This window comes from Salvelinus fontinalis, chromosome 25 (assembly GCF_029448725.1).
Source record: "Salvelinus fontinalis isolate EN_2023a chromosome 25, ASM2944872v1, whole genome shotgun sequence".
NCBI lineage: Eukaryota > Metazoa > Chordata > Actinopteri > Salmoniformes > Salmonidae > Salvelinus > Salvelinus fontinalis.
In genome coordinates, this window is record NC_074689.1 from 25,359,769 (window position 1) to 25,383,126 (window position 23,358).

General features: G+C 43.1%; 1 protein-coding gene across 2 annotated transcripts; it reads right to left on the reverse strand.

Annotated features, from left to right (window-relative positions):
* Positions 1–4,918: 4,918 nt before the first annotated feature.
* On the reverse strand, positions 4,919–16,321 carry LOC129823017 (solute carrier family 22 member 17-like). 2 transcript variants are annotated; one of them, XM_055881677.1, is made up of 10 exons: positions 15,726–16,321; positions 14,420–14,929; positions 11,438–11,541; positions 10,730–10,884; positions 9,618–9,783; positions 9,004–9,119; positions 8,778–8,883; positions 8,074–8,297; positions 7,070–7,181; positions 4,919–6,878 (listed from the first exon to the last, which is right to left on the reverse strand). In XM_055881677.1, the coding sequence occupies exons 2-10, from the start codon at positions 14,867–14,869 to the stop codon at positions 6,602–6,604; spliced, it is 1,710 nt and encodes a 569-aa protein (XP_055737652.1). In that variant the 5' UTR covers positions 14,870–14,929; positions 15,726–16,321; the 3' UTR covers positions 4,919–6,601. The 2 variants fall into 2 exon arrangements, with proteins under 2 accessions (XP_055737652.1, XP_055737653.1); XM_055881678.1 differs by having other exon boundaries at positions 14,420–14,751; positions 15,726–16,315.
* Positions 16,322–23,358: the final 7,037 nt, after the last annotated feature.

Below are 23,358 nucleotides of genomic sequence, written 5' to 3' on the forward strand. Positions count from 1 at the left end.
GCATTTACATAATTTAAAAAATTGCATCGAAAATAGTGTGTGTATGCCAAAGGTAGAATGTGGGATGTAAAGAATAATGAGGCGTAGGCCTAGCTGTTGCTGTCTCACAAGTTGATGGATTGTGAGGTGTAACCTTAGCTGGGACGTTCCACAATCTTTATCGAGGGTGCCAATAATTTTGTACCTGACTATGTGTAGGAGGTGTCTTCAATAATGGGGGTGGGGGTGTAGCTGTTGCTGTCTCTCAACTTGATGTTTTGTGAGGTGTAACCTTAACTCTGTCTTATTTACACCACATTGTTTCCCTTCCCTTGTCCTTCAGTACAAATATAACCCAGTGAAATTCCTGCTGAGTGCCTTTCTCTGATTGAGGTGGACAGTTTGTGGAGTACATTGATATCTGATCTAGATTAGGTGCTATATGTTTTATCAGAGATTAATTCTACCACCTGCCTTATTGTCCAGGTCATGGAAATGAAACTCTTTTTGAGAAATTAGCTTTTAAAATTGGAAAATATTCTCTCAGCTTCATGTCAAAATGTGTAGCATAGCAGGAAACAGCAGGGGGGGCTTGCTCGAAACCTTTCGGGGGGCTCGTGAAACGCCACTGTCTCTGATGACTAAATTACGGTAGATCACGTTAGCTAGCATTTGCATTTACATTTACGAAAAACGTAACATTACATACATGGCTACCGGTAGGTAACGTTCAAAGACACAACTCACAGTGAGTGAATATATATTTTTGGGGCATAACTTAAATTCCTTACTGTCATCTCTGCAGACCATGACTAACGTCCGATAACCATACAACGTCTTGAGTGGCACCTTTCGAAATCCCCATTTCTCATTGGTTCCTTTTGAAACTCCCACTTTTCCTGAGAGAAGTTTGATTTGGACCCCAATCTGGGTTAAAGAGACCTACATCTCCGCTAAAACCATTGACACCTGCGTGCCGTTTTCAAGGGATTGTTAAATGTTAACTATTTGGTTGTAATATAACCTCTTGAAGAGCATAGTCAGACCTACACATTTCAGATTATTAATGCAAAAATTATTGCGCACATTGAGCTCTATCATGAGAGTTATACAGCAAGTAACTGCATGCTATTCGTGATGAGTAAACATCAATGATCATGTCATTTCAGATACGGATATCTCTCAATATTGGCCATCATTGATTGGATATTTGAGTGATATAAAAAGTTAACTATACTTGACAAGTATGAGTGATTTTGCTAAATTTCCCATCTTTTGTCGGCTCTGCCTGTCAAGCAGCAGAAGGGCGCATTTGCAGTGGTAACGTTACTGTTAGCTGATGTTTACTTTGTAAGCTACCGGTAGAAACTTTGTACAATTGGCTAATAGTGGTAAGTGGACCTAATGTAGGCCTACCTAGCTAAGTTAGCTAAAATGTTCCCCTTTTCAACATTGTGTTAATTACGATTGCTGCTGACAGACATGATATAAGGCTACATTGTTTGATGGACCGCATCAAATGGCTAGCTATCTAAAAGATCACGTCAGTATGGCTAGTTAACAAGCCAACTTTCAGGGGATAAACTTGCCATCTATAGTGGTGATGACAGTAGTCTGACAACTTTACCAGGACGAGGATTTGCCGATGTCAAGCTATTTCCCAAATCCTGTAATCTCTGATGAAGCAAACTAAATTAAGTTGTTTGCTTAGCTTCACGTATCTGAAATTACATGATCATTAATGTTAACTGATCATGAATAGCATATAGCTACTTACTGTATAACTCTGATGATGGAGATACATGGAATAATCGGAAAAAAATTGTAGTTCTGACTATGCTCAATAGATGAGGATATTATAACCAAATAGTTCTAACATTTATTTAACAATCCCTTGAAAACGGCCAACCTGGTCTCAGAGCATTTCGTATTATTCTCAATTTAGTATGATATGATATGTTATGTTTGGCATGGTTACATACAGTGGGGAATTTAGCATGTATATCTCGGTGGGGCAAAAAATAATAATTGTGGGATGCATGCCAGCAAAGCCACTACACAACACTAAACAATACATGAATTGCACTATAACTGTGACAAACGGTGCCCACAAACTGTTAGGGCCTAGATAAAGCTGTCCCAACAGCAGAGTCCCAACAGCAGTCCATAAGGGGACGACAAGCAGATAAGAGGCATTCCAGAATTTCGAATAAGACATTAATGAGCGAGCTAGGACGGACATAGTCAATATAATTATTTGTTCAGCACTTTTGAAATGTACAGCAACAGAATTCAGAACATGGGCCGTTCTTACAGTGTTCTCCCTGTACACCAAGTCAGAACCGTAGGATAAATAAAGGAGGCATATAAGCAGGCAATGAAAGCTCTTACAATATTCGATGGTTACATTTCTCAAAAACAGGTTATAGGCTACATGTGCACCACCAAGTCAGAACAGTAGGCAAAATTAAGAGGTGAAAGTAGACCAAATTATTAGGGTGAGGGACATGGGCTACTAACAGCTTACTACACAACATACACTTAGCATTACTTTCTTAGCTACAGTATACATATCTCCCTGGAATATTACGTCATTTATGCAGCAGCATACAATACATTTTGGGACTTACCTTGCTGTGCTGTGCTCACTTGAACAGGAAGGCGGCACGGCGGTCCTTCGAGGGCAAATTTTGTCATCAAACTTTGTCATCAAAGTCTGGCATTCTCTGGATTTATGGTGCTTTCAAGACAACTGGGAACCAGAGGGAAAAAAAGGTTGATTCATGATGACGTCAGTGATCTTCAGGTCGTAGCTGTAGAAAGAGGCCCGAGTTCCCGAATTTACAATTCCGAGTAGGATGAAAGTTAAAAACGTATCAGCACACTATTCTCATGCTTAATTTCAAGGTGAAATTACGCATAAAGGGAAAAGTACATTAAAAGGGAATTATGTTTTGTGAAGTAAATAAGATATTGCCATTCCTGTCCGACAAATAATAACATTGAAATGACGTTGTTGTTTCAAGTTTTATTAGTCATATGTACAGGATACACATGGTATAGGTATACACTGTCCAACAAAATACTTACTTGCAGGTCCCTTCCGACAATGCAACAACAATAAGAAATAATCAAAAAGAAAATAAGAATTTGAACATAAAGTAATTGGCTCAGTAGAACAGAATAAACATTTTAGCATAAGTATAATAGAGGAAGGCACATTTTATATTTACACATGTATCAGGGAAGGGGGGATTGGGGGGCAAGTGTTTAAATCGTGCAGTATTAGCAATAGTAAATAATAGTCTGGTAGCAGCAGTTGTGATGTGTGTGTCTGATGGCTTGTAGATAGAAACTGTCTCTAAGCCTGTTGGTGTCAGACCTCCAGCTTCAATACCATCTGCCCAACAGTAAGGGAGTATGAACAGCTCATGGCTGGGGTGTGTTGGACTCCCTGGATGGGAGCATGGTCCCAGTGATGTACTGGGCCGTCTTCACCACCCGCTGGAGAGCCTTTCGGTCGTGGACAGAGCAATTCCTGTACCAGGCCGTGATGCTGGTCAGTACGCTCTTGATGGTGCAGCCATAGTATTTGGAGTAGACCCCGGATGGCATGCTACATTTCTTCAGCCGCCTGAGGAAGTAGAGGCGTTGTTGCGCCCTCTTGACAAGAGGGGTGGTGTTGTTGGTCCATGTTAAGTCATCGGTGATGTGGACGCCGATGAACTTAAAACTGCTGACTCTCTGCTGCAGTTCCGTTTATGTGGAACGGGGCGTTCCCTCTACTTCCTCAAAACAACAATCAACTCCTTTGCTTTGCTGACTTTGAGGGAGAAGTTATTGTTGTATTACACAATGCCAGTTCACTTACCACCTCCTTAAAGGTTGACTAGTTGTTGTTGATTATCAGGCCTACAACCGTTGTGTCGTCAGCAAACTTGATGGAGTTGATGTTGTGCAAAGCCACACAGTGGTGGGTGAACAGGGAGTACAGCAGAGGGCTGAGGACACCCCTGGGGGGACCCCTGTGTTAAGAGTCATTGTGGAAGAGGTGTTGTTGCCAATCCGCACAGCCTGGGGTCTGCCCGTCAGGAAGTCCAGGATCCAGTTGCAGAGGGTAGTGTTCAGACACAAAGCTAAGAGCTTGGAGGGTACAACCGTGTTGAATGCTGAACTATATTTACTCTTTTGAGAGTTTTCCTCACGTCAACCTTGGGAGAGTGAAAACACCTAGTCGTCCGGAGCAGCGAGAGTCTTCCTGGATGGGTCGGTATTGTCTGCCTCAAAGCAGGCATAGAATGTGTTCAGCTCGTCTGGGAGGGAGGCTTTGGTGGGAACCACACAGCTGGATTTGCCTTTGTAGTCCATGATAGCCTTGTAGTCCTTGCCACATGCGTTGCGAGTCTGAGTTGTCAAACATCGATTCAAGTTTGAGTTTGTATCATTTTTTTGCATCCCTAATGGATTTGCGGCGCTCGTACCATCTTTATCAGAAACACTTTGAAAAATCTCTACGTTGTTTTCTGGGGGGAAAGGTGTGCATAACAAAAAGTAAATTATACAATCTTAAAACCAATATACAAGATCAATAGGATGATCTGTTAGCTTCCTGACGACAAGACCCTCTTCATCCATCAACACAGACAAGACACACAACAACCCGTTGTTTACTTAACATTTTATTTTCGATTCAATCAGGTTATTAGAGTTATTAACAATTACATTGCTGTTATTGCTTAATAGATCATCTTAAGGACCTAGCAATGTCTAACAACGTATTACTGTTGTCAAGGTATTCATAGTTATTATCATCATTAATAATATCCATATTATTATTAGATTTGTTTAGTGCATTTTAAACAAACTACCAAAGACCTGCAGCGGGAGGTGTCTCTTTTCCCCTTCCCAACTTCAAGCCCCATTCAGTGCCCCCCCCCCCCCCCCACACACACACACACACACACCTCTGCCCAGAGAAGGTTCTGGAGCAGATCCAGTCAAAAACCTGTCAAAAAAAAACATCAAACAGCTAGGTCCTCAATGTTTCAAATAAACATACAGTACCAAATCCTGGCAACAAGGTGCCTGTTATGCACGTCACCATCACTCTATTATAGTGAGTTCCTGTATTCTAAAAAGAGAATAGCCCAGGTCTGGAAACAGCCCTTAGGCCTTACCCCCTAGCCTAGGGTCCAAGATGCTTGTGGAGATCTGAAAGGATCAGAAAGGTATAAGCAATATCGTAATAGCTTCACCATGCCGCCTGATAAGCTGGATGGATTGTTTGTACCTAGCCAATCCTTTCAGATCAGTGCCTAAGGGGTGGGGGCTTGGGCTGGTTTCTGGGCGTGGCTATAATTCAATGCTGCAAACTCTTCAGGGCATTGCCCCACAATAATATTTAGCGTAGAACTGATATAATATATAAATTTGTCCATTTTCTACCATACATTTCTATCTACCCAAGGTGTTCAGCTCTGAATGCACAGGCACACTCCCTATGTCTTCAGTGAAGCCCAGAGGAAGACAGGTCTGACAGCCCAGACGATCAAGATGAATGACCCATAAACAGTACTGGCTCCAAATCACATCTGGAAATTGAATTCATATCATTTCATCACATCCAACCAAGTCTGAGGAACTACAGTATATTTAAATGTCACTTTCTCTATCTTTTTTTATTCAACTGATTGTAATGACTCTTGGGTTTGAGGAGGGAGCCTATTAGTATTTATTTAATGCAAGTTCAAAGTTTCACCAAACTACCCTCAAGTGTAACGTTTGCTCAAAGAATCTTCAATCAATATAATTTCCCCCGATGTCTTTAAGAGCAGTAGACAAAATTGCCCTCATCTTGTCTTAGTATGATGTTTTTTGCACAATACAAAGTACCCTTCCAAAATCTTCCAGAAACAAAACTCCTACAGTTTTTTATAAATAGATAACCTAGCATTCATAAAGTTAAAGAAACTAAGTTGTAGGTATTTACAGGACCGTTTCCATAACATACCTGCCTCTGATTGTAATGACTCTTGGGTTTGAGGAGGGAGCCTATTAGTATTTATTTAATGCAAGTTCAAAGTTTCACCAAACTACCCTCAAGTGTAACGTTTGCTCAAAGAATCTTCAATCAATATAATTTCCCCCGATGTCTTTAAGAGCAGTAGACAAAATTGCCCTCATCTTGTCTTAGTATGATGTTTTTGCACAATACAAAGTACCCTTCCAAAAACTTCCAGAAACAAAACTCCTACTGTTTTTTATAAATAGATAACCTAGCATTGATAAAGTTAAAGAAACTAAGTTGTAGGTATTTACAGGACCGTTTCCATAACATACCTGCCTCTGCGTCCGTGAGCTGTGTGTGATGCCATACTCTGCCAGATAATACACAAATCAAAAGGGTCTCTCTGATGGTGGCAGTCGGGAGCATGGGCAGAAAGCATCTGCTCCCTTTCCTGACAGACAGGCCTTATGGGAAAGGTGAGGGGGGTGGGGGTCCCTTCAACCACCCTCCTTCATTGGCTCGGCACAACCATTTTCAGCAGACAGCTGACCCTCTTGTCCCTCTCCATCTTCCTCTCCGCGACCTGCTGAAACTCTGGGCTGGCGTTATGACATGCTATGTCTCTGGGTTGGGGGTGGCCAGCAGGGGCACGTTGTCCCTCCTCCTCCGGCCCAGCGAGGGGCGTCGGTACTGCTCCCCGTCGGCCAGCGTCTGGGGCAGCGGTTTCCTCTTGCTCTCGGGCAGAAGCAGGATGGAGAGCACGGCCAGCAGAGCCAGGGAGGAGTACACCACATGGTGAAGGAAGTAGCCATAGTGGTTGCGCAGGTCCATGAGCGGCGAGGTGAGCCGACCCACACAGCCCAGGGCCAACACCGTGCCCACGCCAATGCCCCTGGACGAGAGGCAAAAGTTCAAAGGTTAGTGATCTCCAAGAGGAAAGATCAGGGAAGAGAGATAACATGAGGATCAAGCCAAAAATGACACCCATTAATATGAATATTAGGCCTAATAATACGTCTAATATACGGAACAAGCCTAGATGGGAAAGACTCGTGTGACACTCTATGAGAAGCTGGTCCTTACCTGATGATGGTGGGCATGATCTCTGCTGTGAAGAGGACACAAAGAGAGGCAGCCGCCTGGGAGGAGAAGAGACCCATCACTGAGAACACAGTGATGGCCGCCTCACTTAGATCTGAGAGAAGGATAGGAGGGAGAGTTAACTTAGGACTGAACTCCACAGACTGACTGGCTGACGATTACATCTGAAACTGAGACACGACTTTGACTTTACTGCCACGGCAGTGTCCTTCATGAACTGATATACCACCATTCAGCCACAAGGTGGTGCTATGCAAAAAATAACCTGTGCTTCCTGTATTCAATGTCAATTGAGAAAATGATGGAGTCGTAACTACTTCATGACATATGGTCTCCTATGAACTGAATTACATTTACCCTCTATGTATTCCAGGTGAGGACTATCTATGTGTATTCTATCTATGTGTACCTAACTATGTGTATTCCAGGTGAGTAGGTAGAATTTGGCCCCTAAATCTGTGTATTCCAGGTGAGGGGTAGGTAGAATTCGGCCCCTAAATCTATGTATTCCAGGTGAGGGGTAGGTAGAGTGGCCCTTAAGCACTGACACAGGATTATATGTTTTAGTGGATGAAAACATATCTGATCCTATATCAGTGGTTAAGGGACTATTTCTACAAAGCATTATGCCAATCCGTATTTGAATCAATTACAGTGGCCACCCCATCTCTGTTTTGGTAAAAAGCTGAGGGATAGGCCTGGATAAATGTAACCACTCAAATGCATAGACAGAGCTATGAATGCAAGGACTGGCCATCAGTGACATCAACATTATAGTTTTAACCATGTTTTAAGGTTATACAGTGATTGTTTACAAACGAAGTAAAACAAGCTTATATTTTGGTTTCCGATGGGGTATAACAGTTGAACTAAGCTCATGAGGCATTTTAGTTATATTCTTCAAGAATCAATGGGTATAAATCATAAATTTACAAGTCCAAAAATGGGTGTAGTAACTAAGGATTCTACCTTGAACGTCAACTTACACTCCATCAGTCCGAGGAGAATCAGAGATGCCAGCCCCGTCATCGTCATGGCGAGGAGCAGGATACCACGTCGACCACACCTGTTCACGGTTGCCCATAACAACAGCCAGGCCCCTCCTCCCGCACAGACAGAGAGTAGATAGGTCCAATAGAAGCTGGGGGCAGTGCCTCTGACATCACCGCGGAACGAGCTGTAACAGTGACTAATGCCATGGGAAATGAACCTGACAGACAACGGGAGAAGATGGAGAGGGAGAATCATGGTCTGATTGGCAACTACTGTATGAATCCTATGGGTGCCAACCGGTAAATGTTGATAGAAGCCGGGGCAAACCTTTATATTACACTATATGTAGCATATATACTACTATGTTTGGTTACAAAAATGTCGTTACATCTTATTAGTAAACGGTGTAGTTACTGTGTAGAAACACAAAGTTAAACTTTCATGTACTGTATTTGTAATTGTATTTCTTATGGATCCCCATTAGCTGTTGCCAAGGCAGCAGCTACTCTTCCTGGGGTCCAAACACATTAAGGCACTTACATATAAAACAAAATATAAAACAGTACATCATATAACATTATTACACCACTGTATATCTACTACTGGTAGACCTACTACTATTACTATGTGTGCAGCTAATTAAAGTCTGACCAAACATGTGAGGGCAAACTTCAAACAGCACAGTTAGGTGACTTACGAGGTGAAGCCGAGCACACATATATTTTTCCAGATGTTCCTGCTGTGTACGAGCTCTGGGAAGGACAGGTGTGGGCGAGTAGAGGGAGATAGCTCGGAGTCCAGCTCTGAAATAATGACAACACCACAAGTCACACTGGAGGCATCAGCAGAGAATTGTTTTTCTAATAAAAGTCATAAATCTCATGAAAAGACCCACACAAAAAGACAAAATGGTTCCCACACACCTGTGAAGCTCTCGTCATCCCTCCCTCTATCTCTTCTTTCACTGAAGGAATTCAGATCAGCTGATCTCTCAGAGAGGAGGAGCCAGCGAGGAGACTCAGGAAATACCCCTGGAATACTGAAACAAAACAAACATTTTCATGTCATTTTCTCCTAGCTTCCTTCTAGGTGGAAGATAACAACGGTTAAGACAAGAGGGTTGTAATTAAGCCATAAGGCATGAGAATCCAGGGATTACCGTGTGATAACTCCTGATTAAGGGCTGTTCTTAGGAGGAATTTTAAATAATGGGACCGGCAATGCTAGTTAGCTTCCACGTGGAATTATTAGGTTCTTCAACCTAGGATTCATACCAAGCTATTCTCTCCCCTGGAACAGCAAAGGTCATATTTCATTTGCTCAGTGTTCAATTTACTATTTGCAATAAAAGGTCATGAGGAATGTGGGAGGAACACTGCACCTTGAAGCCAAATGCTAATGTATTCTGACTTGAGTTAATGGCTGAAATCAATACAAAGCCGGGATGCTCTCAGCAAGTCAGTTTGCATTTACTTCTTTAATGAAATGACTACCATATTCGCCTTCCGTTGTCCATAACACACTCACACTCACTCACCCATAGGTGAGGAACAGAGAGAGCGGTGCAGCCCCAGTTCCAAGTAAGCCTCTCCAGGACTGGTAACCCAGAGCAAAACCCAGCAACAGCAGCTCCCCAGCAACTGTAGTTAGTCCTGCCACCATGGTGACTAGCAGACGTAGTGAGGGGTCACAGAGTTCAAGACCTGTCAATCAAAAACAATGAATGATTACAGACACAACAACGCTGAACAATTAGTAAACAAGTTTGGTCTTTAAGTATACTCAAAATAGTTTTAAGATGCTATTGCCTGTGTGGTGTCAGGTTTCAAAAGCTCAGCAGTGGTCATGGCAGTAGTCTTTTGATGCTATTGTTAGAGCCTTGGGTACTATGGCTCTGTGTTTTGACCAATCATGTGACGTGCCTGGATTTGAACTTTTATTTTTTGGATCAAACTGTCCCTTTTCTCTCTCCGTATGTCAGATGGTCCAGCACCATCCTCAGGAAATTGCTTTCATTTTTGGAGTTATTCTCATTTCTGGATAAGGCTTGAAATACAGAATAAAATCATGATATGTCATATGACTGCGCAATACACATGGCCCTAACTATGACACCAGTAGCTGAGACTACTCACGTGTGATGTAAAGGCCCTAACTATGACACCAGTAGCTGAGACTACTCATGTGTGATGTAAAGGCCCTAACTATGACACCAGTAGCTGAGACCACTCACGTGTGATGTAAAGTGTGATGTAAAGGCCCTAACTATGACACCAGTATCTGAGACTACTCACGTGTGATGTAAAGTGTGATGTAAAGGCCCTAACTATGACACCAGTAGCTGAGACTACTCACGTGTGATGTAAAGGCCCTAACTATGACACCAGTAGCTGAGACTACTCACGTGTGATGTAAAGGCCCTAACTATGACACCAGTAGCTGAGACTACTCACGTGTGATGTAAAGGCCCTAACTATGACACCAGTAGCTGAGACTACTCACGTGTGATGTAAAGGCCCTAACTATGACACCAGTAGCTGAGACTACTCACGTGTGATGTAAAGGCCCTAACTATGACACCAGTAGCTGAGACAACTCACGTGTGATGTAAAGGCCCTAACTATGACACCAGTAGCTGAGACTACTCACGTGTGATGTAAAGCGTGAGGTAGACACCGGCGCTAGCAGCAGCCAGGCAAAAACGCATGACAATAAAGAATGGGGGAGTGGTAGAGACGCACACAAGCACGCCAAATACCACTGAGAGGGTCAGAGAGGTGAGTAGTGTCTTCAACCTGCCCAGTCTGAGGAAAACATAGAGAAGAGAAGATACAAAGCTCTGTTATAGTCGTGCATAAGCACTGGCCGGTTTCATGGAAATTAAATCCAGATATAGGCCTCTTAAAAACAGGTTTAAAAAAACAAACAAGTTAACAGTCCTGGTTTATGGAGTCCAAGAATAAAGCAAGTAAATAACCAGGGTCATTTCCATGTAAATACATAGTTATTTAGGGACATCTAGTCTAGAGTCTAGAAATATATGGAAACAGTGTTCATTCAACCACATTTCTTGATTCAAGTGCAGCCCAGGCCTGAGTCTGGATTCAAGTGCAGCCCAGGCCTGAGTCTGGATTCTAGTCCAGCCCAGGCCTGAGTCTGGATTCAAGTGCAGCCCAGGCCTGAGTCTGGATTCAAGTGCAGCCCAGGCCTGAGTCTGAAACTGTCGTCGAAAGCTTAATTCGATGATCTTAATGAACTGAATCGTGTTGGCTAATTACATTTGCTTCATCTCACTTTAAATCCTGAAGAGGTCTCCTCCCCCCAGTCTAACCCTTTGTATTTCTCAGCTCGTCTCACCTGTCAGCTGCAAAGCCCAGTCCCAGGCATCCTGTCAGAACGCCCAGGATGAAGGACACCTCTTCGACTGGAACCAGCCAGTACTGACCACACACCAAATCCCACTGGGAGAGGAGAGGAAAACAACGAGGTGGGAAACCAACAGAAGAATACAGAAAGGGAAGAGACAGTTAAACATTTTATGTTATACACAACAACTCCATCGTTAGGACATTTTTCCAGATCATACAGAAAAAGTCATTTCAACCAAACTACAGTATATTTAAATGTGATTTCAATCATTTCCTTTCAGTGTTTGTAATGACTTGAGCGTGACTTTGTTATTACATCTGAAGAGCTCTGCATTTTCTACTGTTGAAAGCTAAGTGATTATAATTATCTACAGAGATAGCATCGTTTTTGGGCAGTCAGGAAGCTGCTGCTAACAACACCTTATGTCATTGGAACCTATGCAGGGACACATAAAAGCCTGTCAAATACTATCACTCATCCTCACTGGTCGGCATAGCTGCACTGTATAGTAACCTCACAAATGAGAGCATAGCAGATGAGGTGCTTGGTTTGGGACAAAAGAAAAAATGCCAAAACGGCACAAAAACAAGTTCACAAACTGCCCAAACTGGTTCTAAACATGACTCGAAAGCATTATAATGCCCTTGGCCAAAACCTTTGCCTTGCATTTTTTCCCTCTTACAGTAGACGTCCTCATGTCAAAGGAGCATATAGGCTGACATGGTGTTACAAGGCAGCTGCTTAAAGGTGCTTAGTTCAGTATTCCACTGAAGCCTTATTGAATAAAGGCGTGTACTGATCAGAGCTTTTCTGGCCTCCAGTGAGAAGTCGCTGAAGATGCACCGTGGTGTTATACTGGTGGATCATGACATGGTAAAAATACACTCTGAAACCAACCACTGAATCAGGCCTTGTGTCTATGAAAAGAGTATTTGAATGATATTCCTGCCGTCTATAGGTGCATGGAAACCGCTGCTGTAGTCTGTCTCTTCAGTTAGAGTGACTCCTTGAGACCAGTGTATGTTCAGTTAACCACAGAGGGCAACAGGCCCACAGAACAGTTTACAGAAGAAGCATTGGGTATGCCACCCGCGTCACCACGCATTGGAATTCAAAACAAATAGAGCGTTGGTCCACAGCGGGCCGATTGAGAGCTTAAGACCTCCGTAGAAAAATTGGGTGTGGTGGACATTTGTCAAGAGTTCTGCCAAAGACATTAGGCCTGGTGCGTCATAAGGCATTGTAGAACAAGTACACACATCAGTAAATGAAGAAAGGCAGGATGAGTTTGGTTGTACATTTCCCATTACCTCCCTCTACGTGACTGTTTATAACATAGGCCTACTTCATCAAAGCCGTGTTAATGGTGAAAGCGTTTTTTACCGTTGCCGTGAATTTGACAGTTACTTACTGGCAGCTCATTGGCAAGTAAGTTTCTGTTTTTTTTCTTCATATTACAGTACACCTACTGTAATCTAATTACGGTATCAAAGCAAGTACCGTGTAATGACACACAGTACACTGCTGTAAAATGTATTGTATTATACCGTAAAAAAAAGTAAATACAACTGTAATCGGAATTAATGGATCAATGGATGAAATTCATTGAGGGGAGGGGTTTGTATTTCACAGTATTTTTATGTAATTACAAGGGATACACATTACAGCATATCTATAAATATGTGGGGTATTATATCACTTGCACTTCTAGAGGCCTTAACTTATTCGGGATCGGTGTCTCATCCACAGGACGGTTGTGATAATGTAGGCTAAAGCGATTAGCATGAGGTTGTAAGTAACAAGAAAATTTCCCAGGACATAGACATATCTGATATTGGCAGAAAGCTTAAATTCTTGTTAATCTAAATGCACTGTCTAATTTACAGTAGTTATTACAGTGAAACAATACCATGCTATTTTTTGAGAGTGCACAGTTTTGAACTTGAAAAGTTATTAATAAACAAATTAGGCACATTTGGGCAGTCTTGATACAAAATGTTGAACTGAAATGCAATTGTTCATTGGATCAGTCAAACTTTGCACGTACATTGCTGCCATCTAGTGGCCAAAATCTGAATTGCACCTGGGCTGGAATAATACATTATGGCCTTTCTCTTGTATTTCAAAGATGATGGTACAAAAAATATATAATATTTTACCAAATCTAATGTGTTATATTCTCCTACATTCCTTTCACATTTCCACAGACTTCAAAGTGTTTCCTTTCAAATGGTACCAATAATATGCATATCCTTGCTTCAGGGCCTGAGCTACAGGCAGTTAGATTTGGGTATGTCATTTTAGGCAAAAATGTAAAGAAAGGTGCGGATCCTTAAGAGGTTTTAACAAAGGCTTCCAAACTGACAGGGACTACAGGGCAAATCAGACCAATAAAACATGTTAAAATGCTCAACCATTTCATGTTTATGACTTACTGCCACTCCAATTATGTCCCCTATACAAATTGATGGGGCACTATAACCACATAGGAGTTAAATTGGTACAGCATTCTCACTAACGGGTGCTACAAATATAGCCTCTTACAAGGCACGCCTCAAAATATGGTAATGAGTCAGAAACAACAATACCATGTACACACTTTTGGTCAAAAGGTTTTTGGCACTCCAAAGATACGGTACGTTACTGTATTCTGTTGGGTGGATTACAGTACCATTCTAAATACAGCCATTCTTACCCAACCCACAACATTTTCCCATAATGCACCATAATTTACATTACGCTGCAGTTAAATATTTCCGAGTATTTTACTAATGCTAATACCAAAAATCACTGTATAAATGACAGTTTTCTGTTACAGTGCATGTAAGGATATCAGAACTTCACTGAAGAATGCATCATATCATTGTTAAACAATCATTCCCTGTTCCACTAGGAGCCACTTGGATTCTGAGACCGCGAATTACAAACTAATCAAGAAAACAATGAAGCCGACAAAGTTCCTTGAGGTACCTCAGTAACAATGTTAATCCTCAATCCTTCTGTGACGTTGTAGTCCCAGCCAGCTTCACAGTTCTCCACCCCGGACTGGGTACCGTTGATATACTGCTTGCACTGAGACAGTCCCCCGCTGTCCCCCACTCTGCCCCCCTTCTCCCAGGGCAGGGAGGTGTTAAGGATCTGGGCGGCAGGCAAGGGTCCCGGGAGGCGGCAGTGGTGGGGTGAGGTGAGGGTAAGCAGGGCGTCCGAGGAGAGAAGGAAGGCCAGGAAGAGATTGGGCAGGATGGAGAGACTGATGAGCATCATCTGCTTCTTCCTCCCCAGGGCCAGGACCATCACCTCCCCTGTGGGAGTCAGGGAGGGGGGAGGTGGGAGGGGGGAGGGAGTGGGAGACGAGGGGAGGGAGGAAGGGGGAGGCGGACAGGGGGAAGGGGAGGGGATGGGGGACGCAGGTGATGTCATGACTGAGGGCCAGAGAGGCTGTGGTCACTTCTTAGACGGACTGGGAAATATGGGAAATATCTGTGGTTGGAAAACATACACAAATATTAACAAGCTTGGATTCACCATTGCTACTTTCTCCAAAAGATACTATTAGCTACAGTAAACAGTTCACCTGCAGAATAAGAAGAAATAGCTCCGTGAATGGATCTGCTTTCTTATTTATCTACAGACTTGAAGAGTCAGTTTTACAACTGTTTACATACTTAATTAATCATAAAGCCTGGCAAAATGATATCTCCAATCAATCCCTTAAAGGAGTCTAGAGGGAGCAATGCCAACCGCATGACATAATGTTTAGCCAATTATTCTATTGGTGGACATACCCATTCTATTACGGTTTTTTTTTTTTAAGACACGTTTTTATCTGTAGCATGACTATACACGTGTAAGAAATACGTTGTACAGTTATATTTTATAGCCCAAGATCATGGAAGGTTTTTGGACACGTCTATACTATCAGCCATAAGGGCATGGTCCATTATACTGGCAAGGCCATGAACTAGGCTACTGCTAAAGGAATGAAGTTACATAATAGGTTTTTCAGACAGGGGAAAGTACTGCATTGAAGGAAAAGAGCCAACGCATATTTTAAGAGGTAACACAGAGCAACACACAAAGCACCAGAAAATAAAAATTCCTAACATTATTGTGTAACATTGTAACATGAATAAAACTGACATGGTGGTGACATAATCGGTTACTGAAACAAACGCATCTGCCCGGGGCAGACAGCAAAACACATTATTTTGTAAATATACAATATTGTCACAGGCTGTGTGGCATGGGGACAGTTGTAGCAAAATTAATGACGTACCCCTTTCCACTATTATTATAGTCGTCGGATATGATAATAAATCCACTGGGTTAACGATTGCCCATTGTCACTTTCCAACGTCCGTTTAGGTAAAGCCAAAACATTGAAGGAGATAAAGGGAAGAGTTACGAATTGAGTTGAAATTTCACCGCATTCCCTTAACTCTTCCTATGCGTCTTCTCTCTGCCGGCTTTGGCTATTATTCCATCCTGTGACATATAGGCTTCTGTCCCGGGGTAGTGTTATATGAAGCACTGGAAACTAAAGTCCTGTCAGAGAAGATAACGCAGGGCTTCAACATTGACACCCACTGAAACCTACTTTAGGAAGCAATCCGTTTTGCTGTATTGGCAGAAAGGTTGATGCTCGACTTCTACCGTCCCTGATTTCTAACGTTGTTGCTCGACCGAAGTATATGTCCGCCGACATGAAACAAAGAAATTAAATATTAAATTATTATTTCTGACATCATCTTAAAGGGGACGGGTCACATAACTGCTGGCTGTCTGAACAACGCGGACCGATCATTTCTGTCTCTGGGACAAAGAGGGGGTGGAAACTGCATTGGTAGAAGCGATCTCCAGACTCGTGAGAAATCGGGTGTAATCGTTGAGGAGACGTCCCCAGCTTTCACTGCAAATTGAGTCATCTACCGCATGGTGGTGCCATACATCAAAAATGTGAATGTTTAATTTTTGATGCACACATATCCAGTAAAAAAATGTGGGATTACATAATAAAAACCGTTTAATTGCATAATTTCTTTAAATTGTTTATTCATTTATTTGCCAAGTATATTATTTATTCGATGACATCCACAAATTGATTGTGAGAGCCTTTAATATAATTTCCCTCCAAAATGCAGTTTTGGAGCGAAACGCAATAATAAAGTCAAGATAGCAGAGTAGGCTCTTTCAACAATGAAACCAACGTTGAGGAAGGTGGTCTTGGTCGCGCTGTTGGGCCGGGACCAGCCCCGCCGAAAGCGCAGGTCCGTGTGGGTCCAGAAATGGTTAACCCCTTCCCTCTCCCATTAACGTCAGTATGATACACACCTGGCATGGTACATCAGGTGAGCAGGAGCACTTATTAAGGTTCTATGACATACAGTTAGTATGATAACAAAGGGAAAGGTTAACCTAGGGTCCATACAAATAGTACAGTTTACCACCATGTTCACTGCCCTGACAAAATACAAGTGGGAAAAAAAACGAATTAGGAAGAGAATGTGTTTTTTCTTTCATCTTGTCTTAGATCTGCAAAGGTGTAGGGAAGAAATAAGCAGATTAAGTCTAAATGAGATATTAATAAACAACTGAAACAACTGACTGAAAACATAATTTAATAAGTATTCAAGTACAGGAAAGAACATGACAGGTATGTGTGTTGTAAAAAATAAAATAATGTGTAGCCTGTAATCTGTAAGAGAACAACAAGAGCATGTATTTTTGGCACAACTGCAGACAGATACAGGGACTACTCATAAAGCCTAGACGTAGTAGGGGAACTTCAGACATGGCCATAAAGAGAGAGAGGGCAGGGCACTGGAGATCTGCGGTGGAGGAGAGGTGTGTGTGTGTGTGTGTGTCTGAAAAAAAGAAAATAATATGTAGCCATAACACAGCTAAACAAACAAATAGCCCCTGGACGTCATGGACCATTCGATGGAACATACGTTAACAAAAAGTTTCAAAACCCTGGTTTTCAAGTGGTTTTAAATTAAATAAATAAATTCACCTTTAGTCTCGTAAGAGACCAACAAAGAGCATCTGTGAATTCTCTGGTGTATGAGTTTCAATTCTGTCAATTCAGAAATGTATGTAACACTAATAATGAATGCTATCCTAAGACTTTAAAAACAAATGACTTTATGAATTGACTGAATTTAAACAGAACTGACGTGTGAAAAGAAAGGTACAATGAGGGATGCCAAAACAACAACCAGACAACTCCTCTTCCTGTCCTTCCTCTCCTCTTCCTGTCCTTCCTCTCCTCTTCCTGTCCTTTCTCTCCTCTTCCTGTCCTTCCTGTCCTTCTTGTCCTTCCTCTCATCTTCATGTCATTCCTGTCTTTCCTCTCCTCTTCCTGTCCTTCCTCTCCTCTTCCTGTCCTCTTCCTGTCCTTCCTCTCCTCTTCCTGTCCTTCCTGTCCTTCTTGTCCTTCCTCTCATCTTCATGTCATTCCTGTCTCTCCTCTTCCTGTCCTTCCTCTCCTCTTCCTGTCCTTCCTCTCCTCTTCCTGTCCTTCCTCTCCTCTTCCTGTGTTTCCTGTCTTTCCTCTCCTCTTCCTGTCCTTCATCTCCTCTTCCTGTCCTTCCTGTCTTTCCTCTCCTCTTCCTGTCCTTCCTCTCCTCTTCCTGTCCTTCCTCTCCTCTTCCTGTCCTTCATCTCCTCTTCCTGTCCTTCCTGTCTTTCCTCTCCTCTTCCTGTCCTTCCTGTCCTCTTCCTGTCCTCTTCCTGTCCTTCCTGTCCTTCTTGTCCTTCCTCTCATCTTTCTGTCCTTCCTCTCCTCTTCCTGTCCTTCCTCTCCTCTTTCTGTCCTTCCTCTCCTCTTCCTGGCCTTCATCTCCTCTTCCTGTCCTTCATCTCCTCTTCCTGTCCTTCCTGTCTTTCCTCTCCTCTTCCTGTCCTTCCTCTCCTCTTCCTGTCCTTCCTGTGAGCTGGTCGGCTAAATGGACTCCATCTCTGGAAGGGAAGAGAAAAACAACATACAAGCTTAACATAATATGACACCATAAAAGGTGAGATTTATGTTAACTAAATACTGCTTGTATAGTGTAGTTAGTGGCATAAATATTGGAACAGTGCGGTAAAGTTGGTAATACTCGCTGTTTACTCATGGAATTTGTAGTTCAGATCAAAAGATGAATATGACAGGCAAATATTTAGACAGCAAACTGTTTTAGGATATTTTCTAACCCAGAAACAACAACTATACATTTGCCTCATATTAATCCTTTGATCTGAAATACAAATTAGCCTACATGAGTATACTGTAAAAATGACCTACTTTACTTCACTGTCGCAATACTTATGACACTACCTGTGATGTGGAGAGAGAAAAAATATACCATTGAACTCGGCTTGGAAAAGCAGCTGATCATTTTAACCTTGACTGCTGCTTTTCTTTGCTGAGGCAGCCTCTTCAGTGTTGGCACCAGGCTCATGGCAAAGAGGGTCTCTTCATCCTCCTTCCTGTGAGCATCAGGTTGGGCTGCATCCCTCTCGACGGCTTGGAGGAGCCTCTGCTGAAATGAGTTGAGTGGATCTAGGGGCTGGTACCTCCGATGACGCCTTGTTCCTCTTCATTTCTCTCTCTGTTTCTCTCCACGGCCACATCCTGTTCAACGAGGTCCTCAGTGGTCACTTCCGTGAGGTTCATAATAATCTCAGGTGGTCCTAGATCCAGAGGTGCTTCCTCCATTTCATCATCTTCCATGGCTGCACCGGTGGTGGTCATACTCGTGGATGATGTAGACGTTGTAGAGGGTCTCGCTGCACCGGTGGAGGCGATGGTCACACTTGTAGGTGACGTTGAGGGTCTTGATGCACCGGTGGCGACAACACTTGTGGATGACGTAGTTGAGGGTCTGACTGTAAAATGGACACTCGTTGCCATAGGCACAAGACATGGATCCAGAAAAGACAGAATGTAGCAGAAGCACCAAGGCTGCTGGCCTGAAGCTGCTGACCCAGACCTCTTCTCTTTCTCTGCCCTTCTCTCTCTAATACCTGTCCCTGAGTCCTCTCCACTTCCTCCTACAGTCTTCTTCTACATAGACATGAACATGATAAGCCAAACCATTACCTAGCATAACTAGAGTTATTAGATAGATATCATGAACATGCCACCTACTGTACACAAAGACACACAGTTATCTGACCAAATTATCAGGGGTACAGTAATATCTACCAATTCTATTTATCTGACATTCACACTCTTTCAAACATGATTATTTGGTAAAGTTATCAGGGGTAGTAACTAGCATAATTTATAGGACTATTTATTTCACACACACACACACACACACCTCATCGGCTAGGTTAGCTAGCTAGCTAACGTTAACTAGCCACGTCTAGCACAAGCTCACTACTAAACTGACGTGGCAATCCTACTATCGTAAACACTTGTCTCCGAGCAGCATTTTTTGTGTTTATGTCCCTGTAGCTGTCAGCAGTTGTGTCAAAAAGACACGGTTTTGAGGATACTGCGAAAATGATTTCTCCTCCATGTGTCCAACCCCATGCGATCATCTGCAAAAGATACCTGCATCAGTATAGTTGCCTAGCTGCGCAAAGCGTTAGGGGAAGGTTTCGCTGGCCGGGATTTCCTTGTACCATCGCGCTCTAGTGACTCCTTGTGGCGGGCCGGGTGCCTGCAAGCTGACAGCGGTTGCCAGCTGGACGGAGTTTCCTCCAACACATTGGTGCGGCTTCCGGGTTAAACGAGCACTGTGTCAAGAAGCAGTGCGGCTTGGCAGGGTTGTGTTTCAGACGCATGGCTCCCGAGTCCGTAGGTGAGTTGCAGCGATAGGACAAGACAGTAACTACCAATTGGGGAGAAATAGGGGTAAAAGTAAAAAAATGAAAACTGAATTAAATAAGTACTTACTGGGATGTAGCCTACTATGTCAGTCCGCAATGGAAATTTATGAATGCCCACCGTTTGTAAAACAGGCCATTAGTCCTGATTCCTGTGACTAATCAATTTGGCTATTTAAGTTCTGAATATCAGCTACCCAACTATATCAGGAGTTATATCGAGTCTACTTGCAATGTGTTTACAGAGTGGGAAATGCAGAAGTATTTATTTTTCACTATGATCAGCTTGTCAAAAATTGACAGATACAAACTTGAAACCACTGATCATGAAAATAGGGTGAAACTCCTGAACAACAATTGTGATTGTCCATTTCACTTTGTCCTGTCCTGTTTTTAGGATATGTTGTTTGTTAACATGACAGCGCATTTCTTATTTGATTTAGCGCCATTTAGGTTAGGCTATTTGATTGGAGAAAGCTGCATGGTGTAAAAAGTGTCCGTCTCATTACATTGTCATACATGTTATCTCCAGCCTGTAGGCTACAGAAAAGGCCACATACTCTTTCTATCATATACTCTCTGCTACATGATTTATGTTAGATTATTTTTCTGATGGAATGTTGGTGGAGGGCTGCAGAGATGCGTCTCTCCAACAGCACGCTGGAGAGGCACGCTGGGAATGGACAAGTAAAATATTTTGTGGGCCTGCCTTTGACAAAGTGGGCACTGCTTATCAAAGGGCATTATCAGCGCTCACCAAAAATGCCCATATGCCACTGGTTGAGAGAAATTGTCATTGTTTTGGGTAGATTTACAGTGCATTCGGAAAGTATTCAGACCCCTTCCATATTTCCACATTTTGTTACGTTACAGCCTTATTCAAAAATTATTTTTTGCCCTAATCAATCTAAACAATATCCCATAATGACAAAGCGAAAACAGTTTAAAAAAAAACAGAAATACCTTTTTTACAGAACTATTCAGACCCTTTGCTTGAGGCTCGAAATTGAGCTCAGGTGCGTCCTGTTTCCATTGATCATCCTTGAGATGTTTCTACAACTTCATTGGACATGATTTGAAAAGGCATACACCTGTCTATAAAATGTCCCACAGTTGACAGTGCGTGTCAGAGCAAAAACCATGCCATGAGGTCGAAGGAATTGTCCGTAGAGCTCCGAGACAGGATTGTGTCGAGACACAGATCTGGGGAAGGGTACCAAAATATTTCTGCAGCATTGAAGGTCCCCAAGAACACAGTGGCCGCCATCATCATGAGTCATGATGGCGCCGGAGGGGAGGGCTGCCTTCTTATTGGCTCTCAACCAACCATGCTATTTTGATTGTTTTTTCGCGTTGTTCGTAACTTGTTTTGTACATAATGTTGCTGCTACCGTCTTTTACGACCGAAAAGAGCTTCTGGACATCAGAACTGCGTTTGCTCACCTCAAACTGGACGAAGAGTTCTTCTTCAATGAGTTGGATGGGAGGGATATAATACAGACACCCGACCAGGCCCAGATCCCTGTGATTCGCTGGAGAAGGAAACTGAGATTTAGTGGAAAAAGATCCGGGTGCCTTGTGAGGATCAGGCAATGAGTGGATAATCTGCCCTTGCCTTCCGTCCTGTTCATACGCTGAAAAATAAATAGGACGAGCTGAAAGCACGTATATCCTACCAACGGGACATTAAAAACTGTAATATCTTATGTTTCACAGAGTCGTGGCTGAACGACGACATTAAGAACATACAGCTGGCGGGTTATACACTCCATCGGCAGGACAGAACAGCAGCCTCTGGTAAGACACGGGGCGAGGGCCTATGCATATATGTGAACAACAGCTGGTGCACGATATCTAAGGAAGTCTTGAGGTTTTGCTTCGCTGAGGTAGAGTATCTCACGATAAGATGTAGACCACACTATCTACCTAGAGAGTTTTCATCTGTATTTTTCGTAGCTGTCTACATACCACCACAGACCGATGCTGGCACTAAAACCACGCTCAATGAGCTGTAAACCGCCATAATCAATCAATCAAATTTATTTATGAAGCCCTTTTTCCATCAGCCGATGTCACAAAGTGCTATACAGAAACCCAGCCTAAAACCCCAAACAGCAAGCAATGCAGATGTAGAAGCATGGTGGCTAGGAAAAACTCCCTAGAAAGGCCAGAACCTAGGAAGAAACCTAGAGAGGAACCAGGCTCTGAGGGGTGGCCAGTCCTCTTCTAGCTGTGCCGGGTGGAGATTATAACAGTACATGGCCAAGATGTTCAAATGTTCATAGATGACCAGCAGGGTCAAATAATAATAATCGCAGTGGTTGTAGAGGGTGGAACAGGTCAGCACCTCAAGAGTAAATGTCAGTTGGCTTTTCATAGCCGATCATTCAGAGTTAGAGACAGCAGGTGCAGTAGAGAGAGGGAGAGTCGAAAACATTAGGGCCGGGACAAGGTAGCACATCCGGGGAACAGGTCAGGGTTCCATAGCCGCAGGCAGAACAGTTGAAACTGGAGCAGCAGAACGGCCAGGTGGACTGGGGACCGCAAGGAGTCATCAGGCCAGGTAGTCCTGAGGCATGGTCCTAGGGCTCAGGTCCTCCGAGAGAAGAGAAAAGAGAGAGAGAGAGCGAGAGAGAGAGAGAGAGTTGGAGGGAGCATACTTAAATTCACACAGGACACCAGATAAGACAGGATAAATACTCCAGATATAACAGACTGATCCTAGCCCCCTGACACAAACTATTGCAGCATAAATACTGGAGGCTGAGACAGACAGGAGGGGTTGGGATACACTGTGACCCCGTCTGACGGGGATTGAGGAGTACACCACATAGGTCACTGGCTTCATCAACAAGTGCATTGAGGACATCGTCCCCACAGTGACTGTACACACACACCCCGAGCAGAAGCTATGGATTACAGGCAACATTCACACTGAAAGGGTAGAGCTGCCACTTTCAAGTAGCGGGACTCTAACCCGGAAGCGTATAAGAAATCCCACTATGCCCTCCGACGAACCATCAAACAGGCAAAGCATCAATACAGGACTAAGATCGAATTGTACTACACCGGCTCCGACGCTCGTCGGATGT

Bases quoted from the DNA above. Each gene is read 5' to 3' on its own strand.
- LOC129823017 (XM_055881677.1), bottom strand. From the start codon at position 14,869: ATGACATCACCTGCGTCCCCCATCCCCTCCCCTTCCCCCTGTCCGCCT. The intron at 8,884-9,003 runs GTGTGTGGGAAC...TCATTATTTCAG, and splicing joins GGATGACGAGAGCTTCACAG to AGCTGGACTCCGAGCTATCT. The intron at 8,298-8,777 runs GTAAGTCACCTA...GTTGTCTGTCAG, and splicing joins TGTGTGCTCGGCTTCACCTC to GTTCATTTCCCATGGCATTA.